Source organism: Protopterus annectens, chromosome 12.part0 (assembly GCF_019279795.1).
Source record: "Protopterus annectens isolate FY-2018-M chromosome 12.part0, PAN1.0, whole genome shotgun sequence".
Taxonomy (NCBI): domain Eukaryota; kingdom Metazoa; phylum Chordata; order Ceratodontiformes; family Protopteridae; genus Protopterus; species Protopterus annectens.
Window position 1 is genome coordinate 1549608998 of NC_056746.1, and position 14966 is coordinate 1549623963.

The 14966-nt window shown below is 36.0% G+C and overlaps 1 protein-coding gene across 1 annotated transcript in view; it reads right to left on the minus strand.

The window, feature by feature from the left end:
- Positions 1–12986, minus strand: part of LOC122817287 (medium-chain acyl-CoA ligase ACSF2, mitochondrial-like) — a 1325947-nt gene extending 1312961 nt beyond the window's left edge. Inside the window, exon 1 of the mRNA XM_044090513.1 lies at positions 12725–12986. Within this exon, the coding sequence (XP_043946448.1) occupies positions 12725–12840 (116 nt within the window). The 5' untranslated portion in view covers positions 12841–12986. The remainder of the gene's footprint in view (positions 1–12724) is intronic.
- Between the last annotated feature and the right edge of the window lie 1980 nt (positions 12987–14966).

A 14966-nucleotide genomic window follows, 5' to 3' on the forward strand; every position in this document is an offset into this window, starting at 1 on the left:
TGCAAGAAACAAATATAGTTTTAGTATTATTAAAGATGATATGGTTCCTGGGAAAGATGAAGTAGGGTATAAAGTTTACAATAATTAATAGATTTCACAGAAAAAAAAACTTTTTTTTTACTAAAGTGTTGAATGAATGGATAAATAAATGTTTTATTAAAGGAGAAATGTTTGAAGGGATTGCAAATTTCATATGGGAAATAGGTTAAAATGACAGTTTGAGCAAGAGGTCTATAACTTTAAAAGACACTAATTATAACAGTTTAATGAAAATATTACAGATGAGGTTTGAGAAAGTATTATTAGAAATTAAGTTTACAAGAGTGTATGGTATGGGGTAATCAGGAGAAGAAGTGGATGATGGTAAAAAGATATTTTAATAAAGCATTGGATAATGTGGAACAGACAAATTGTGGAATATTTTTTGAGGAGCCTGGTATCAAAGGGAATGTACTGAAAGTATTATAATTCACATAGGAGAGTAATAAGGTAGCAGTTTTTGTTAATGGGTGGCCTAGTTAAATATTACTATTAACCAATGAGTCAGGCAGGGCTTTTCAGTGAGGTGCTCCTTATTTTCTCTAATGATGAATGCAATTGTATATGAAGTAGTAAAGTGAAAGGGGTTGTACTGTTTCAAGAATGATTGAGCATCTTGATATTTTTATTGCATGCAGATGATGTTATATTTATTGCAAAACAAACAAGTTGTGAGAGAAAGACACATCAGTTCAGTTAATTTATTCATTACAAAAAGTTGAATTAAATTTAAATTAAAAAATGTAAATGGTTATATGAGACAGAATATACATTTATTTTTCAAGATGTGAAATTGCTTTGATGGGGTTAAGATTTGTTAAAAGTATACTGGTGGAAGAACAGTAGAAAAATAATTGAAGAGATAAAAGAAATAAGCACATTGCAGAAAAGTTTTAGGCTTTCTTTTATAAAAAAATATACTTAGTAAACACAATTACAATGGGGAAAAACATAGCTAGGTAATGCTCATATGGTGATAAATAGTAAAGAAAAAGAAGTTTTAAAGTTTTTGGTATAATTTGGTGTTCTAGATATAATTTAGTAAAAGGGAGAATGTTATATTTGAGTGCTAAGAAAGCTTGTCTAGGATTACAAAATGCAATAATGTATACAGTTTCATTACATTGATATCAGATGTTGAACTGCAGGAATGAGGACAGCAAAGATATAGTTGAAATAAATATCAAAAAATATAAAGAGTCCTGCTCCAAGGTCAATAAACTAAAATGAGAAAGAAAGTTATGAATGAGGAATTAGGAGGATATCAAAATAAGATTTTACTCTGGAAGATGGCATTTATAGAATACTGTAAAAATAGGAAGGAGTGTTACATTAATCTTATGAAAACGTTATTAAAATCCTTGTGTGAAGATGTTGTTGAGGCAATTAAAAAGATAAAATAGAGATGTAAGAATCTGTTACAGTATTGATATTTCCTGATGAGGCTGGTTATTAGCAAGAGAAAGATAGTGTATTTATTGAAAAAAAAACAAACAAAAAAAAAAACAGAGCATGTTTTCTTGCACTCTGTAAGAAAATGTAGGAAAGATTGTCTGAGGAAAAGGCAGAAATATTAGAAACATTGATATGAATATGATTTGGCATTAGTATTAACAACAGAGAAATTAAAGCATGGGCAAAATGCAGATAAAGTGATGTTTTGTGTTATGTGGGAAATCTGAAAATCTAGAAAAAGTGAGGTGTTATTTATTAAGAAGTGGCTCTAGTTAGAAATTTAAAAAAAATAAGGTGGTTGTAGCAGAAGGAGTGTGGAGAGAATGTGAAGTATTGTAGTACATTTATATTTGAAGGGTGTTTTATCTTCCTTTTTTATTTGTGTGTACAAGGAAATGATATAATGGAAATCATGAACCATACAAAATATATGTGTATATAAAATGTGGATACATAAATATGAAAACATGCAATTAAAGGATCCTTACACTTTTGATTAGTGTTGTGGGATCTTTTCCATCTACCTAATTCAGGCAAATATGACCTTAGTTTACTATCTCATTAAAAAGATGACATACTCAGCAACCCTAATGCTGCATTTCAGAGACACTAATGAAAAAATAATCCAATCACTCAAGATTGGAAAAGAACCCACAGCTTACAGATCTATTTGCTGCAAAGGCAAGAATGCTACCTTTTGTACATCTAGTACTCACAGAGATCATGCTTCTAACATATTACTTATTGAGCAACAATTAAAATTTCCCTAAATTAAGTTTTATGGCACATTTCATTGTTTGTGTTCCATGTTCTAGAAAAGCATGTTGATAATTCTGTATTTTTATGTTACCGAATATGTTTTATTTTGTTTTTACTGCAGCTTTGCTCTCAAGGTCTTACCTTTCAATTAGCTCTACTCATTTGGACCAAACAATTCATAGGTTCATAGGTTAGTACTAGGCTATCGGCACTAGGGCCTATACAAGCCTAGCCATAACAATTCCCTGGCTATTTCTTCCCACAGTATTTACTTCCCTGGACCCCTGTCTAACAGGGCAACTGATGTGATCCCTGGGGTAAATTTCCTATCTCCCATCCATCATCAAGGTTCCTTTTGAAGAGGGCCAAGGAGGCACTCTGCTTGACATGTATGGGCAGTCTATCCCAGCGTATGGGGAGTCTCTGGGTCAGGAACCTATCCCTCCAGCATGTTTTATTCATTGTGTTGACAAGGTTTAGGTTCCTGGAGTGTGTGGCTCTGATGGATTGAGATTTCTTTAAGAGTAGCATGTCCAACAGCTCTGGGTTTGACATGGCCTTGTATGTTAACCAGAGATCGCCTCTGAGTAGACGATATGTGACAGAATATAGATGGAGTTTTTTTAGTCGATCAGCATAGAGCATCTGCTTTAGGCATGTGATTCTTTTAGTGAGGTGTTTCTGTGGCCTTTGCAGTTGCTACAGATGTCTTGTGAGGTGCATACCAAATGGGGCATTGTACTCGATGATGGGTCTAATGAGGGATGAGTACAGTGGGACAATGACCTCCTTTTTTCTGGATGAAAAGCCCTTAGTGATGAGGTGTGCCAGATAGAAGGATTTCCTGACTGTTGTGGCGATGTGGTTATCGAAACTGAGACAACTGTCCACCTGTGTTCCTAAGTCTCTTATCACACTTTCGTGTTTAGAGTACTGCCACCTATGTGGTAATTCATAGGTGCATGGTTCTTCCCAAAGGGGATAACTATACACTTCTTAGCATTGAGCTTGAGCCCCTGGCTCTGGCACCAACCATCTGTTTCTGTAAGGCCCTTTTGTAGAATATCCACATCATTTGGGGATTCAATAATGGCTCCCAGTTTGCAGTCATCTGCGAATTTTGTTAGCCAGAGTCCCTTAGTGTTGGCTTGTACTTCAGAAAAGTAGATGCCAAACAGGAGCGGTCCCAAGACTGAACCCTGAGGTACTCCACTTGTCACTTGTCTGGAGCTGGATTTGGAGTCGGCTACTTTTACAGTGTGGGCTCTGTCAGTAAGCCAGTTGGCAACCCATCGAATTTAACAAAATAGAGAAATAAAATCACCAAAGCTGTAATGGCTTGCTATTCTTATTGCTTTGTTGATCATAAGCAGCTGAATGAGTAGTTCTGGCAGCTAGTATCACTGTTATCTAATGAAATGGTGACTGACAGCTACTCTGTGTGACCACATAAATAGTGCTAGAAATGCTGCTATCCAGTTTGATCAGGTCATGTACTGGACCTTACAGTATCCTAATGGCTGGTATTACCAGATGAAATGACCCAGATAATTATGACAGAGTGGTAGGTTGTAGATCTGAGCTGCTCTCTGTCAAAAAATGAGGACAGTGGTGGGATTTTCAACTCCATATGAATTTGTCACATATTGGTTGACAGGTGTGAAACCGAAGAAATTGTTTTTTATGTTTGCAGTTGTCATCATTACTTCATGCTACATCATTCTGGCTTTTAAGAGCTGGAAGGATATACATCTTTTTTTCTCTATAAGTTTTTAAACATCTTTATTGAATTATCACTTGTGACATAAGCACATTTACATTTTATATAAAAGTAATCAAACTGTATTAACAAGTTAAAATTAACAAACATGCTTCACATACATTGCTATATATCATATAATCTAAGCAACATTACATAAATTATTAAATTCCTGCCCAAAACAAGAAACATCTTTATTAAACCATTACTTACAACATAAGCAATCCTACATTTATATAAATGAAAACAAACCACATTGACACAATCCTAGTTGCAAGCATTTTACATCGCAAACCATATAGACACACTCCCAGTTGCAAACATTATACATCACTTATAATCTACCCAAACATTTTCAGTCAAACATTACATAATTCATTTTTAAGTCCTGCCCTCTTTTAAACCCCATTTCTCCCATATATGTATTGTTTCCACAATTCCCATTTTTTTCCTAAGTAGTTTGCTTCTACTTTTTGTAGTGAGGTACTGAAGTTCATTCTGTCAAAATTATTGGCACTAAAAATACAAATGGAACTCAGAACATGTTAATACTTGATTTGCTGTTGACAGAACAGCCATAACAGACCACCTAACACTTGACCTCCTTGACTCCACCATCCCAGCATACCTCTCAACCTGGAAACATCAAAAATCCAGACAAAGGCCCATGCAAAATAGGTACAAATCTGTATGCTAGTTAACATAAAAGTTGCATACATAATTATGTAACCCCACCCATTCCAGTAGAATTGTGGGATACCAACTTTCAAATGCAAACTGAAGAACAGACAACCAAAATATGCCCCCCAAACCTTGTAATAAATGGTAACCATTTTTTTTAAATGTGTAGCAATGAGAAGTATGCTGGGAAACTAATAGACATCTGCTAAACAAAGCAATACAGTCTCACAAATGAAAATAGACCTAGCATTAAAACTTCTCTGTCCTTGAAACTCACATTCATTGAAACCCACATTCAAAGCAAATGCATGCCCTGACCAGTGGCTGATAAAGATTACCTTTGGGCTGTTTTCAAATCATAGGCCCCTTGCACACAAAACATACATTTTTTTTAATACATCTTCCTGATTGTATTAAATTATAGTTCTTGTATAATACAACACACTTGTTAGAGCTCATTTTAAATTTATTATTTTGAGTATTTTTTTCCAGTAAGCAATGAAAGAAAATGCATGAATCAGTAATGACAAATCTTCCCAATTCAAAAAATTTCCATCATAAAGTCTACTCAAACTTCTACAATCCATCAGTGTCAGTCTTCAGTAAATATGTACAATCTCTGCAGAAGTAAAAATCATATAATTCATTCCACATTAAAGAGATTTGTAACTAATGAAAAGGTTGCTGCTAGCAAACAACTTTATATTTAATTGTTTCATCTAATATAAAGTGCCTGTTACCCTTGAGGAATAAATGGCCTATGTTACATTAAAACAACGGACAACCTAATAATATTGCAATAGGGAATGGATGGCAAACTGTTAACAGGTTCATAGTTACTAGGTATCTCCACCAAAGAGGACATTCTCAGGACTGCATCATCCACCCCCTTTAAAAGTGCAACACATTACAGTATCAGCAATCCATCTACATACTATGGGAGTAGAACCCATAGCCCATGCATCAAATACAAGTATTCTACCTGGTGTGCTACTAACACCACAAACAGACTGGCATAAGCAGCACTACAATTCTGTCCCCATGAAGAACTATGCAGCACAAGAAATCTGGAAAAAGCCAACATTTATTGGGGGGGGGGGCAAAATACAATTTTTTTTTATAAAACGAAAATGTACTGCTACACTAATATTATATAACACTGCTAAATGTAACAAAATTGCAACATGTTAACTAATTATCCAGCATCCATCTGCCTGTTCAGCACTAGAAACATTTTACATAAGTTAAAGTTACATCAAGGCAAAGATGGCAGAGAGTTCCTCATACTTTGCGATGTTCGGAAAATGTATGGTGATACCTGTAAACTAGTGTAACATTTAAAAACCATCCCTGATTTGAGCCTGTATTGCTAACACTTATTTTAGCTTTGTCGCAAAATTTAAAAGGCATCTATAAACCCATAGAAACTGAAAAGTGGACAAGGAGTAATCAAAACACTTTGCATCACTAACAAAGGTCATCAGTATGGAGGGGACACTAGTGAGGAATCTCTACAGCTGGTTTTATTCCATATTATACCATGACCCCCCCCAAAACGTGCACGCTGATTGGCCAGCGTGCCCGTTGTAAATCGAGTTGTACTAATGGAAAAAGGTCCGGTTGCCTGGACTTTTTTCCATTAGTATAACTCGTTTTTTTAAAACACTGTCTCGCTATGTTAAATGGGTTTAACACAGCGAAACAGCTTTAAAATAAGCAACGGAGATCTCCGTTGCTTATTTTAAAGCTGTCTCGCTATGTTAAACCCATTTAACATAGCGAGAAAGCAACGGAGAAAGCAAGATCTCCGTTGCTTTTTGTTTAAGCTATGTTAAATGAGTTTAACATAGCGAGACAGTTAAAATAAGCAACGGACATCTCCGTTGCTTATTTTAAAACTGTCTCGCTATGTTAAACTCATTTAACATAGCGAAACACTAAAAAAAAAGCAACGGAGATTTTGCTTTCTCCGTTGCTTTTGCCCACAGCTCTGATGTACTGTGCAGGCGCGCAGTACATCAGAACTGCCGCGGATGCCAGACATCTGCGGAAGGGCAGTAAACAGGCATTATACTATGCCATTATTTAAGAAACGTAATAGTTTCTTTTTTTAAATAATGTCATGGTATAATAGCAATAACCCACTTCTGGGTGTGGGTAATGCTAAATTTACCCACGGTTGGCTTTGTTTGGTCCCTCGGGCTTCACCCTCGGGACCAACCACGCCAACCGTGGGTAAATTTAGCATTACCCACACCCAGGCATGGGTTATTGCTATAGTATTCAGATCTCTGAATGTTGAAGCAGTTCAGTAGTGAAGCTGCTGCAGTACTTCAGCGACCTAAATAACATTGTTCCCAAGGCCACATTCATTAGCCAACCATATCTTAAAGTCGCAAAGTTAAACACTATAACCCTTTCATATATGCTTTAACTTCATAGTTCTAGTTATGATAGGAAAAAGGCCTCTGAGCCCTGTCATTCTGTTAAGAAATTTACCCCAAGTTTAGAACCTATGCCCCTCATGGATAAAGGCAACAGCAAGTGAATGACCAAACATATCCTTGCTCTGCCTACCTCTAGGTTACCAAAAATACAAAAGCTAAATACCACAGAAATGCAATTCTATGCTTCATGAAATCTTCAAAACTCAAAAGCCTAGGAAGTACTGATGAGCCTAAAATTGAACAAATTTAAAAACAACTTATAAGTAAATCCCATGGACACCACAATTTTCCCCATTACAAATTAATTTACACTTTGAATTTCCATATTAGGCACAACATTTAACTGAATTTTAACAATCACAGAACAGCGATCTGCTGTATTACCCCAACTTGCACTCGGTCAGCTAAATGCAGCAACAGAAACACACATTCAATTTCTAAATAAATGAATGAGCGAGCTTTAAAATGCAGTCAGCAATGGTTGAGGTTGAATAATAAATAAATGCATAAAGATACACTCAGTCAGTTAAATGCAGCAATGGAAACATACATTCAGTTTTTAAATAAATGAACAAACGAGTTTTAAAATGCAGCCAGCAATGGTTGAGGTTGAATAATAAATAAATGAATAAAAATGCACTCAGTCACCTAAATGTAGCAACCAAAACAAACATTCAATTTCTAAATAAATGAATGAGCGAGTTTTAAAATGCAGCCAGCAATGGTTGAGGTTGAATAATAAATAAATGAATGAAAAAGATGCAGCAACAGTTATGCAACCAGTTAAACATTTCTCTAAGAACCAGAACACACACTCTAAATGCAGCCGCCAGCCAGCAAAGAGAGCCAGTTAAAATACTTCACCAAGAGTCAGCCCCACAACTGTAAATAAATGCACATTGCACAATGAACTTGCACATAGTATTTTGGCTAAGTTAATGAACTTGCACACAGTATCTTGGCTGGCCAACAGATAACAATAATGCACATTTGTACAATAATAACAATATGGGCTTAAGAGCCACAACATGTTTGCTCCTCTTACTGAAAGGACTGCAAAATTTAAATTATGCCGCCTGTGGCCCACCATAGCTGTTCCCTATTTACCACCAGCATCAACAGGCAGTAGCTAATGTCATCATGCATGTCCCTATAGGCTGGTGATATGTGGTGACATCAGCTAAAGATTTAAAGTGGTATACACAAAAAAAAAAAAGACTGGCAAATTTTGAAATTAAGGGGGCCACTTGGGAATTCATGGCACCCCAATATTTTGCCCTCAAAACTGATAAATACTGAGGAATTCAGTATGGTTGAGAGGTATGCAGCCCAGATATTGCAAATGCTGAATTAAATCTAGTTACATTAAACATTAACTCCAGCAAACATCTTAATATTATAGGTGGATACATCCCATCAGGTAACAAAACTGCTACACTTGAAAACTTGCTACAATGGTGTACCACATTTCTCCATCAAGAGACCATCCGCATGGGAGAATTTAATATTGATTAGCTCTTCTGCTCCTCTCCATCTCCAACAACATACATTATCCTGCATGGCTTATCCAAGTCATCACATCTCCCTCCAGGACCAATAAAACCTCTAAAAATTAATCCATACTTGACTGAATTCTAATTAACTCTCTCCACCTATCATCCCACTCAGGATGCCTCCCTGACAACCTGAGTGACTACAGCCCAACTTTTCTCCTAAGAGACAACAAGCATCAAACACATCAAACTTCCTTCTGTAGAATTAGGAACAAAAAAAATTTCAATCCCAATAATTTTATCTCTGCCCTAAAAACATTGTTACTGGGAACATCTCAAACAACTGGCCTTGAATGAGGCAGTACTCTCCTTTAACAATACTTTCCTTGAAATACTCAACACCCATGCACCACCTAGAAACATTAGAGTCAAATCCAATTATGCACCCTGGTTAACCAAAGAAACCAGATCCCTACTCAAAGCCAGAGATAAGGCCTGGTTACAGTTCCATAAGAACAAAACCAGCACTACTAAACAATGTTTCCTTGCACTTCGTAATAATGTTAAACGAGTAATTAAAACTGACAAATCCAGCTACTACTGCAATATCCAAACCAAACATCAGAATAATCCACAAAGGTTCTGAGCTGCAGTTAATAACTTATTGCAACCAGGTAAAACTACTACCATTTCAAAAACAGCTAACAACTATGAAAATGTGGCTACCGAATTCAATACTTACTTCACAGAATCCATTCAAACTTTAGCTAACAACCAAACTAGGTCCAATCCTACCCCCCCCCAGAACAAAACCGTAATATATTCCCACATAACTTCACTAGCCAATTCAAGTTAATTCCAGTCCTGATCCATTACATCAAAAAACTACTGAAAAAACTAAAACTAACAATTTTAGCTGCTGATAATCTCCCTGCAGAATACCTACAAATTGCAGCAAAAGCTATTTACTGCCCAATAGCCATACTAATAAATAGATTAATAACAGAAGCATATGTCCCCACTATCTGGAAGATCTCTCACATTCTGCCATTACACAAAGGAAGTAGCTCTTGTGAACTAACTAACTATTGCCCCATTTCACCCCTATCTAAAATCCTTGAAAGAGTAGTAAACACCCAACTCATGGAATACCTCCTCTCACACACTCTCCTATCCCTTACCCAGCATGGTTTCATCCTGCACATAGTACCACAACAGCCCTACTGTCCTTACAAACAAAGTTAACCAATACAGACACAATTCACAATTTGTATCAGCCATATTCCTTGACCTGTCAAAAGCCTTTGACATGGTCAACCAGAGCAAACTCATAAGTTTCCTTTCCTACCTTAACCTCAGCTATACTGCTATTACCTAGTTTCAAAACTACTTAGCAGACCATCAACAAGCTGTCCATTGGCAACACTCCCTCTCACATCTCCTCCCAGTCACCTTGGGGGTCCCACAATGTTCCATCCTTGGATCCCTTCTAGTCTCTCTCTTTACCAGTTAGCTTCATTCTGCCACTCCTCATGCCACCGTGATTTAATATGCTGACAACCCCACTTTGATTTGCTTAGCCTCTTCCCTCAACAACCTTCAAACCATTACCCAAGACTCCTTCTTGTCTGTAGAAACCTGGTTAACCAACTCCCAGCTTATACTAAATCCCAATAAAACAAAACTTCTGCCCTTCTGCCCCTCTAGGAATACATCTCCCTCTGTAACCTTCCACATGTTCTTCAAAACCAAAACTATGATCATTCTAACTGCCCATACCAAACTGCTAGGGGTTGTTATTGACAATAACCTGAAATTCGATCTCCATATAGACCAAACCATCAAAAAAGTTCACAAGAAACTTGGCCTCCTATATAGAAATAGCCAGTTTCTAACACAAAGTACAAAAGTCACACTTGCCAGGACACACCTACTATCAACACTCCTATATGCATCCCCAATCTTAACCAACCTCCCTAAAACAGACCTTGCTGAACTTGAAGCTTGTTATAATAAAATCTCCAAATTTGTCACAAACTCATCTTACAAGTCGCATCATTGTTTATCACTCAGACAACTCGATTGGCTTGAACTCCCTCAACTCCTACACTTTAATCAAATAACCTTAGCTCATAAAATCCTCCACCACCCTGAAAATACCCCAGCCCTCAAAGACATTATTCAACCCTACTCTTCTTCAAGATCCCTCTGCTCTAACAATAAACTTCTTCTACAAGTCACCAAAGCAAAAAACTCAGCAGGTGATTCCCATTTCTCTAAGGTTTGGAACAGCCTGCCAAACTCACTATTGACCATTCCCTCAACAATACAGTTTAAAAAGGTTCTAAAAACCCACCTTGCAAACTCCAGTCTCTTTACTTGCAGCTCCCCAGGATAGGTCACCCCCCTGACCCTCTGTGCTCATTAACCTACCCACTAACCCTCTAACCCTCCGTGCTTAACTGTGCAGGACCACTTCAATAAACATTGAGCCGACTGCACATAACTCCTTGTAAATAGTTATGATTATCACTACAACTGCCAAACTAGATGTCTCTGCATATGTAAATGTTACCATTGCTTATTTTCAGTGCCTTTGAATGTAACTACAAATACTCTGAGTGTGTTAGATTTACAATGTTGTTATGTTACCTACTGTTTTTATTGTTATGACGTACTCTATGACTTCCTTCTTGTTGCTATGTTACTTTATGACTTGTAGCTTTTCTCCCTGGGCCTCCACTGAAAAAGGATATATATCCAGCTGGACTCTCGGGGTAAACAAGTGAATGTAAAATAAATAAAATAATAAAACAAATATGGAAAATGTTAAATGTTTATATAAATATGAATGTTATTATGTTAGCTTTTTGATGTAAATAAACCCTGTGGGAAATAATGATGAGTAAGTGGATGGGAGGCACATATTTAGTTGTTATGGTGCTTCACAACAACTTCATACCTGGTTAATTATGGAGCTGATGAGACAGCACATACAAATATAAATTAGAAAAGGTACAGCCTCTGACTAGGTTTTTATGTATTCTAAATCTATAAATGAATTTAAAAAGAAAAAAAAAACACAGCAAAAAGCATAGCAACAATATAAAGAAAAAGAATCACTGTGTCATTGCAATAGTTTGTCTTCAGCTACCTTTTTTATATATCTGACATCATAATTCAGTGAGCTTTAAAAGTTGTATTAGACATACCTTGTTAGGGACAGTAGCTATAATGATTGTTAAGTGAATAAATAATTGAGACAGATATTGTGTACATAAAAACAATGCTGTTAGTGTCCAAAAAAACCTCAGCTCATTCTGGAATGGCTATATTCCATTTCTGGCACCATTCAGCTAGAAATAATTTTATGCATCTCTACTTAAATTTTGTTTTCAGTCTCAGTGGTTTATTTGCTGTATGCATAACCAAAGCAAATGGCAGCTGTTTCCACTTGCTCTACAAAGTCATTCTCTCCTTGGTATAAATAAATAAGTTGCTAACCTGGTCCCATTCAGCACAGCAAATATACATGCCTAAAAAAAGGAATAAAATAAAAAGAGGAAAAGAATAAAATTAAGAAAGAAGGCATAAAACCATACCCCTACACAGTTATACTTCCTCATGCCTCATTTAGCAGTTTGTATGGTAGTGTGCTTGTGTTATACTTTATTGTATATGTAGTTTATGCATTAATGTGAATACACCCTTGATTTCTTACACAAATAGATGAGATAAAAATAAGTATTAGCTAGGAAAAGTAAAAATAAATGAACACATTTAGTTCGCAAAACCTTCAGTTTTGGTAGCAGGCTGTCAGGACTCCTTTTTTAAGTAAAATAACACAAACAAAATTCAAAATAGAGAAGCCTGTTTGTACACATTTTTTTGAAAGTTGTAAAGATCTTACTGAAGATTGCCAAGTTTATTCTTATAAATACATTCCATAGTATTGCCCTTGTCTTACAAACTAAAAGGAAAACTGACTCTTAAACACAATGCAAAGATGGAAAAAAATAAATGGTTATTGAACCAAAAAAAAAAAGACAGGATAGTGAAAAACAAAAGTTTTACAGAAATCTGGGGCTTACCTGGATATCTGAAATCCTTGGATTTTGTTTGGCCACAAGCCACTTGCCTGCAAATACTTCTTAGTCTGAAGGTGGGCCTTACTGGCAAGCCATCTCTGAAGTACTCTTGAGATCATAGCTGTAGCTGTCAGAAAAATATGATATAATGGGTGTATGTATGTATGTGACTGACTATGTATTTAGATTAAGAAATCTGTAGTCTGTACAGTGCCAAGAACCTTTCAAAAATAGTTACTTTTCATCTGTACATGGTAACACAAATATAGATCTTCTTGTAACTCCACCCCTGAAAGTGACAAAATAAACAGACTGAAGAACAAACAGTTGAAGTTATTCAATGCATGCATAAATCTAAAAAGGGAAATAGACCAGTGCATAGTCAAACAGAAAGTCTGACTGGACTGTTTTACTGTGATGAACAGGTTTCATAGTTATATAGAAGTAATGAAGGCAGGCATACAGCACCCAACTTTTAAGAGTTCATGACAGTTTGAACTGTATAAATTTTATTTGTTCAAGGACTTTCAATTACAGAAGCTTTTGAGAACTCTTAAATCCTTTCATACTCCTCTATCTAGTTTGTGATGGAAAAAGAACTGTCTGTAAAATTCTTCCAAGTTTGATACATCATATGGATTGTTCCTGAATGAAGGGACAAAAAGATGAGAGTGTTCTGTCTTAAATGGAAGCTAGTGTTAGCATAGCAAAGATCAAGTCATATTCTTTCTGATGTTATTTTCATGTTTATACATAGTTGTATTGTAGGACCTCAGCAAAGCAAATACTGTTTTGACTTCATAGTAAACATTAAATGCACAGACCACAGGCATTCTTACCAATGTGTTATACTTGGTTTGGTATCTTAGATCAAACTGTTAAATGAACTGGGTACAATAGAGTTGTATTTATCTGTTAGATATTCATTTATTAATTTGTGAACTGTCTAACTGAACTGGTATTTTTAGGTACAACTCAAGCAACAACCACATACAAAAAGAAATTAAAACAAAATGCTTATGGAAATAAAGCAAAACTTCTTGATTTTGAATCAATTGGTTTATAGGCATTTTACATCAAACAGATTTTAAGAAAGTCAAGAATATCTCAGAAGTGATGTCTGGCTGTATAAAAATCCCACTGTGGAAGCCATTCAGGTACTACATAATAATTAGATCATCTACATATTTATGGGTGGTACATGTGGAAGAGGGTGATGCAAAAGTCATGCATGCCAACACCAGGGAAGTAGCAGAAAACAGGAAACAAAGACATTGTGTGGCAGAAAACAGGAAACAAAGACAGTAGAATCATCTGCCATAGTAATGTTTCAGCAAAAAAAAAAAAAAAAAGTGCAAATCACAAAATGAGCACATATAGTAAATTAAGAGAAACCAAAAGCCTATGAGAAAAGAACCTAGCAATTGAAGTTTGTTGCTATGGACTCTTAAAAATTAGATTTTTGAGAATGTGTTGGTGTGCATAAATGTAAAGGATTATTTATTTATGTTGATACGTATAGATTTCTGACATGAGAAATCTATCACATCAAGCAAAGTGCTTGGACACTCAAGAGAAAAAAAGCAGTGTACGGGAAAGTGATTTATACATTATTGTGTTGCTTCCTTATAGCTATCAATGTCTGCTGCTCAATAAATGGGATAGAAGACAAACAGTTACAAAAACAGCAAAATAACTGTTTGTATAATCAAATTGCAATATGCAAATTAGCCATCAGAAAGGCACTGTTTATTGGTTTAATCTGCCTAAATGTTGCAGAGAGTTTAATAGGACTGATCTCGACATTACTACACAAATTCCAAGCTCCTTTAAAGGAACCAGATATCTTATCTTCTGCTACCAAGTCCAGTACATTATTTTATTTTCAACTGCTCTATCAGTGAAAAAAAAGCTTTTTCTTATCAAAATGAAACTACATTCTGGCCAGCTTCACTGATAAAGAAGGGCAAAGTCTTGATTTTCATCCAGATAACTAGATTTGAGTAGACTGGAACAGCTGCCTTGCATTTGGGAATGGTGCTGAATAAAATATTCACATACCCACCTTGTCTGAAGAGAATATGGCTGGTTCTCTGAATGGGCTGGATGATAGCAGCTGCATGGCAGATTGCAAGCAGACCCAGGGACAGCATTGTGCTGGATGTGGCCGATCAGCAAACAATAGCAGAAGACATGGTCTTAACTTTAGAAAAAGTTATGAAGGGACCATCCCCTGCCCCAATAA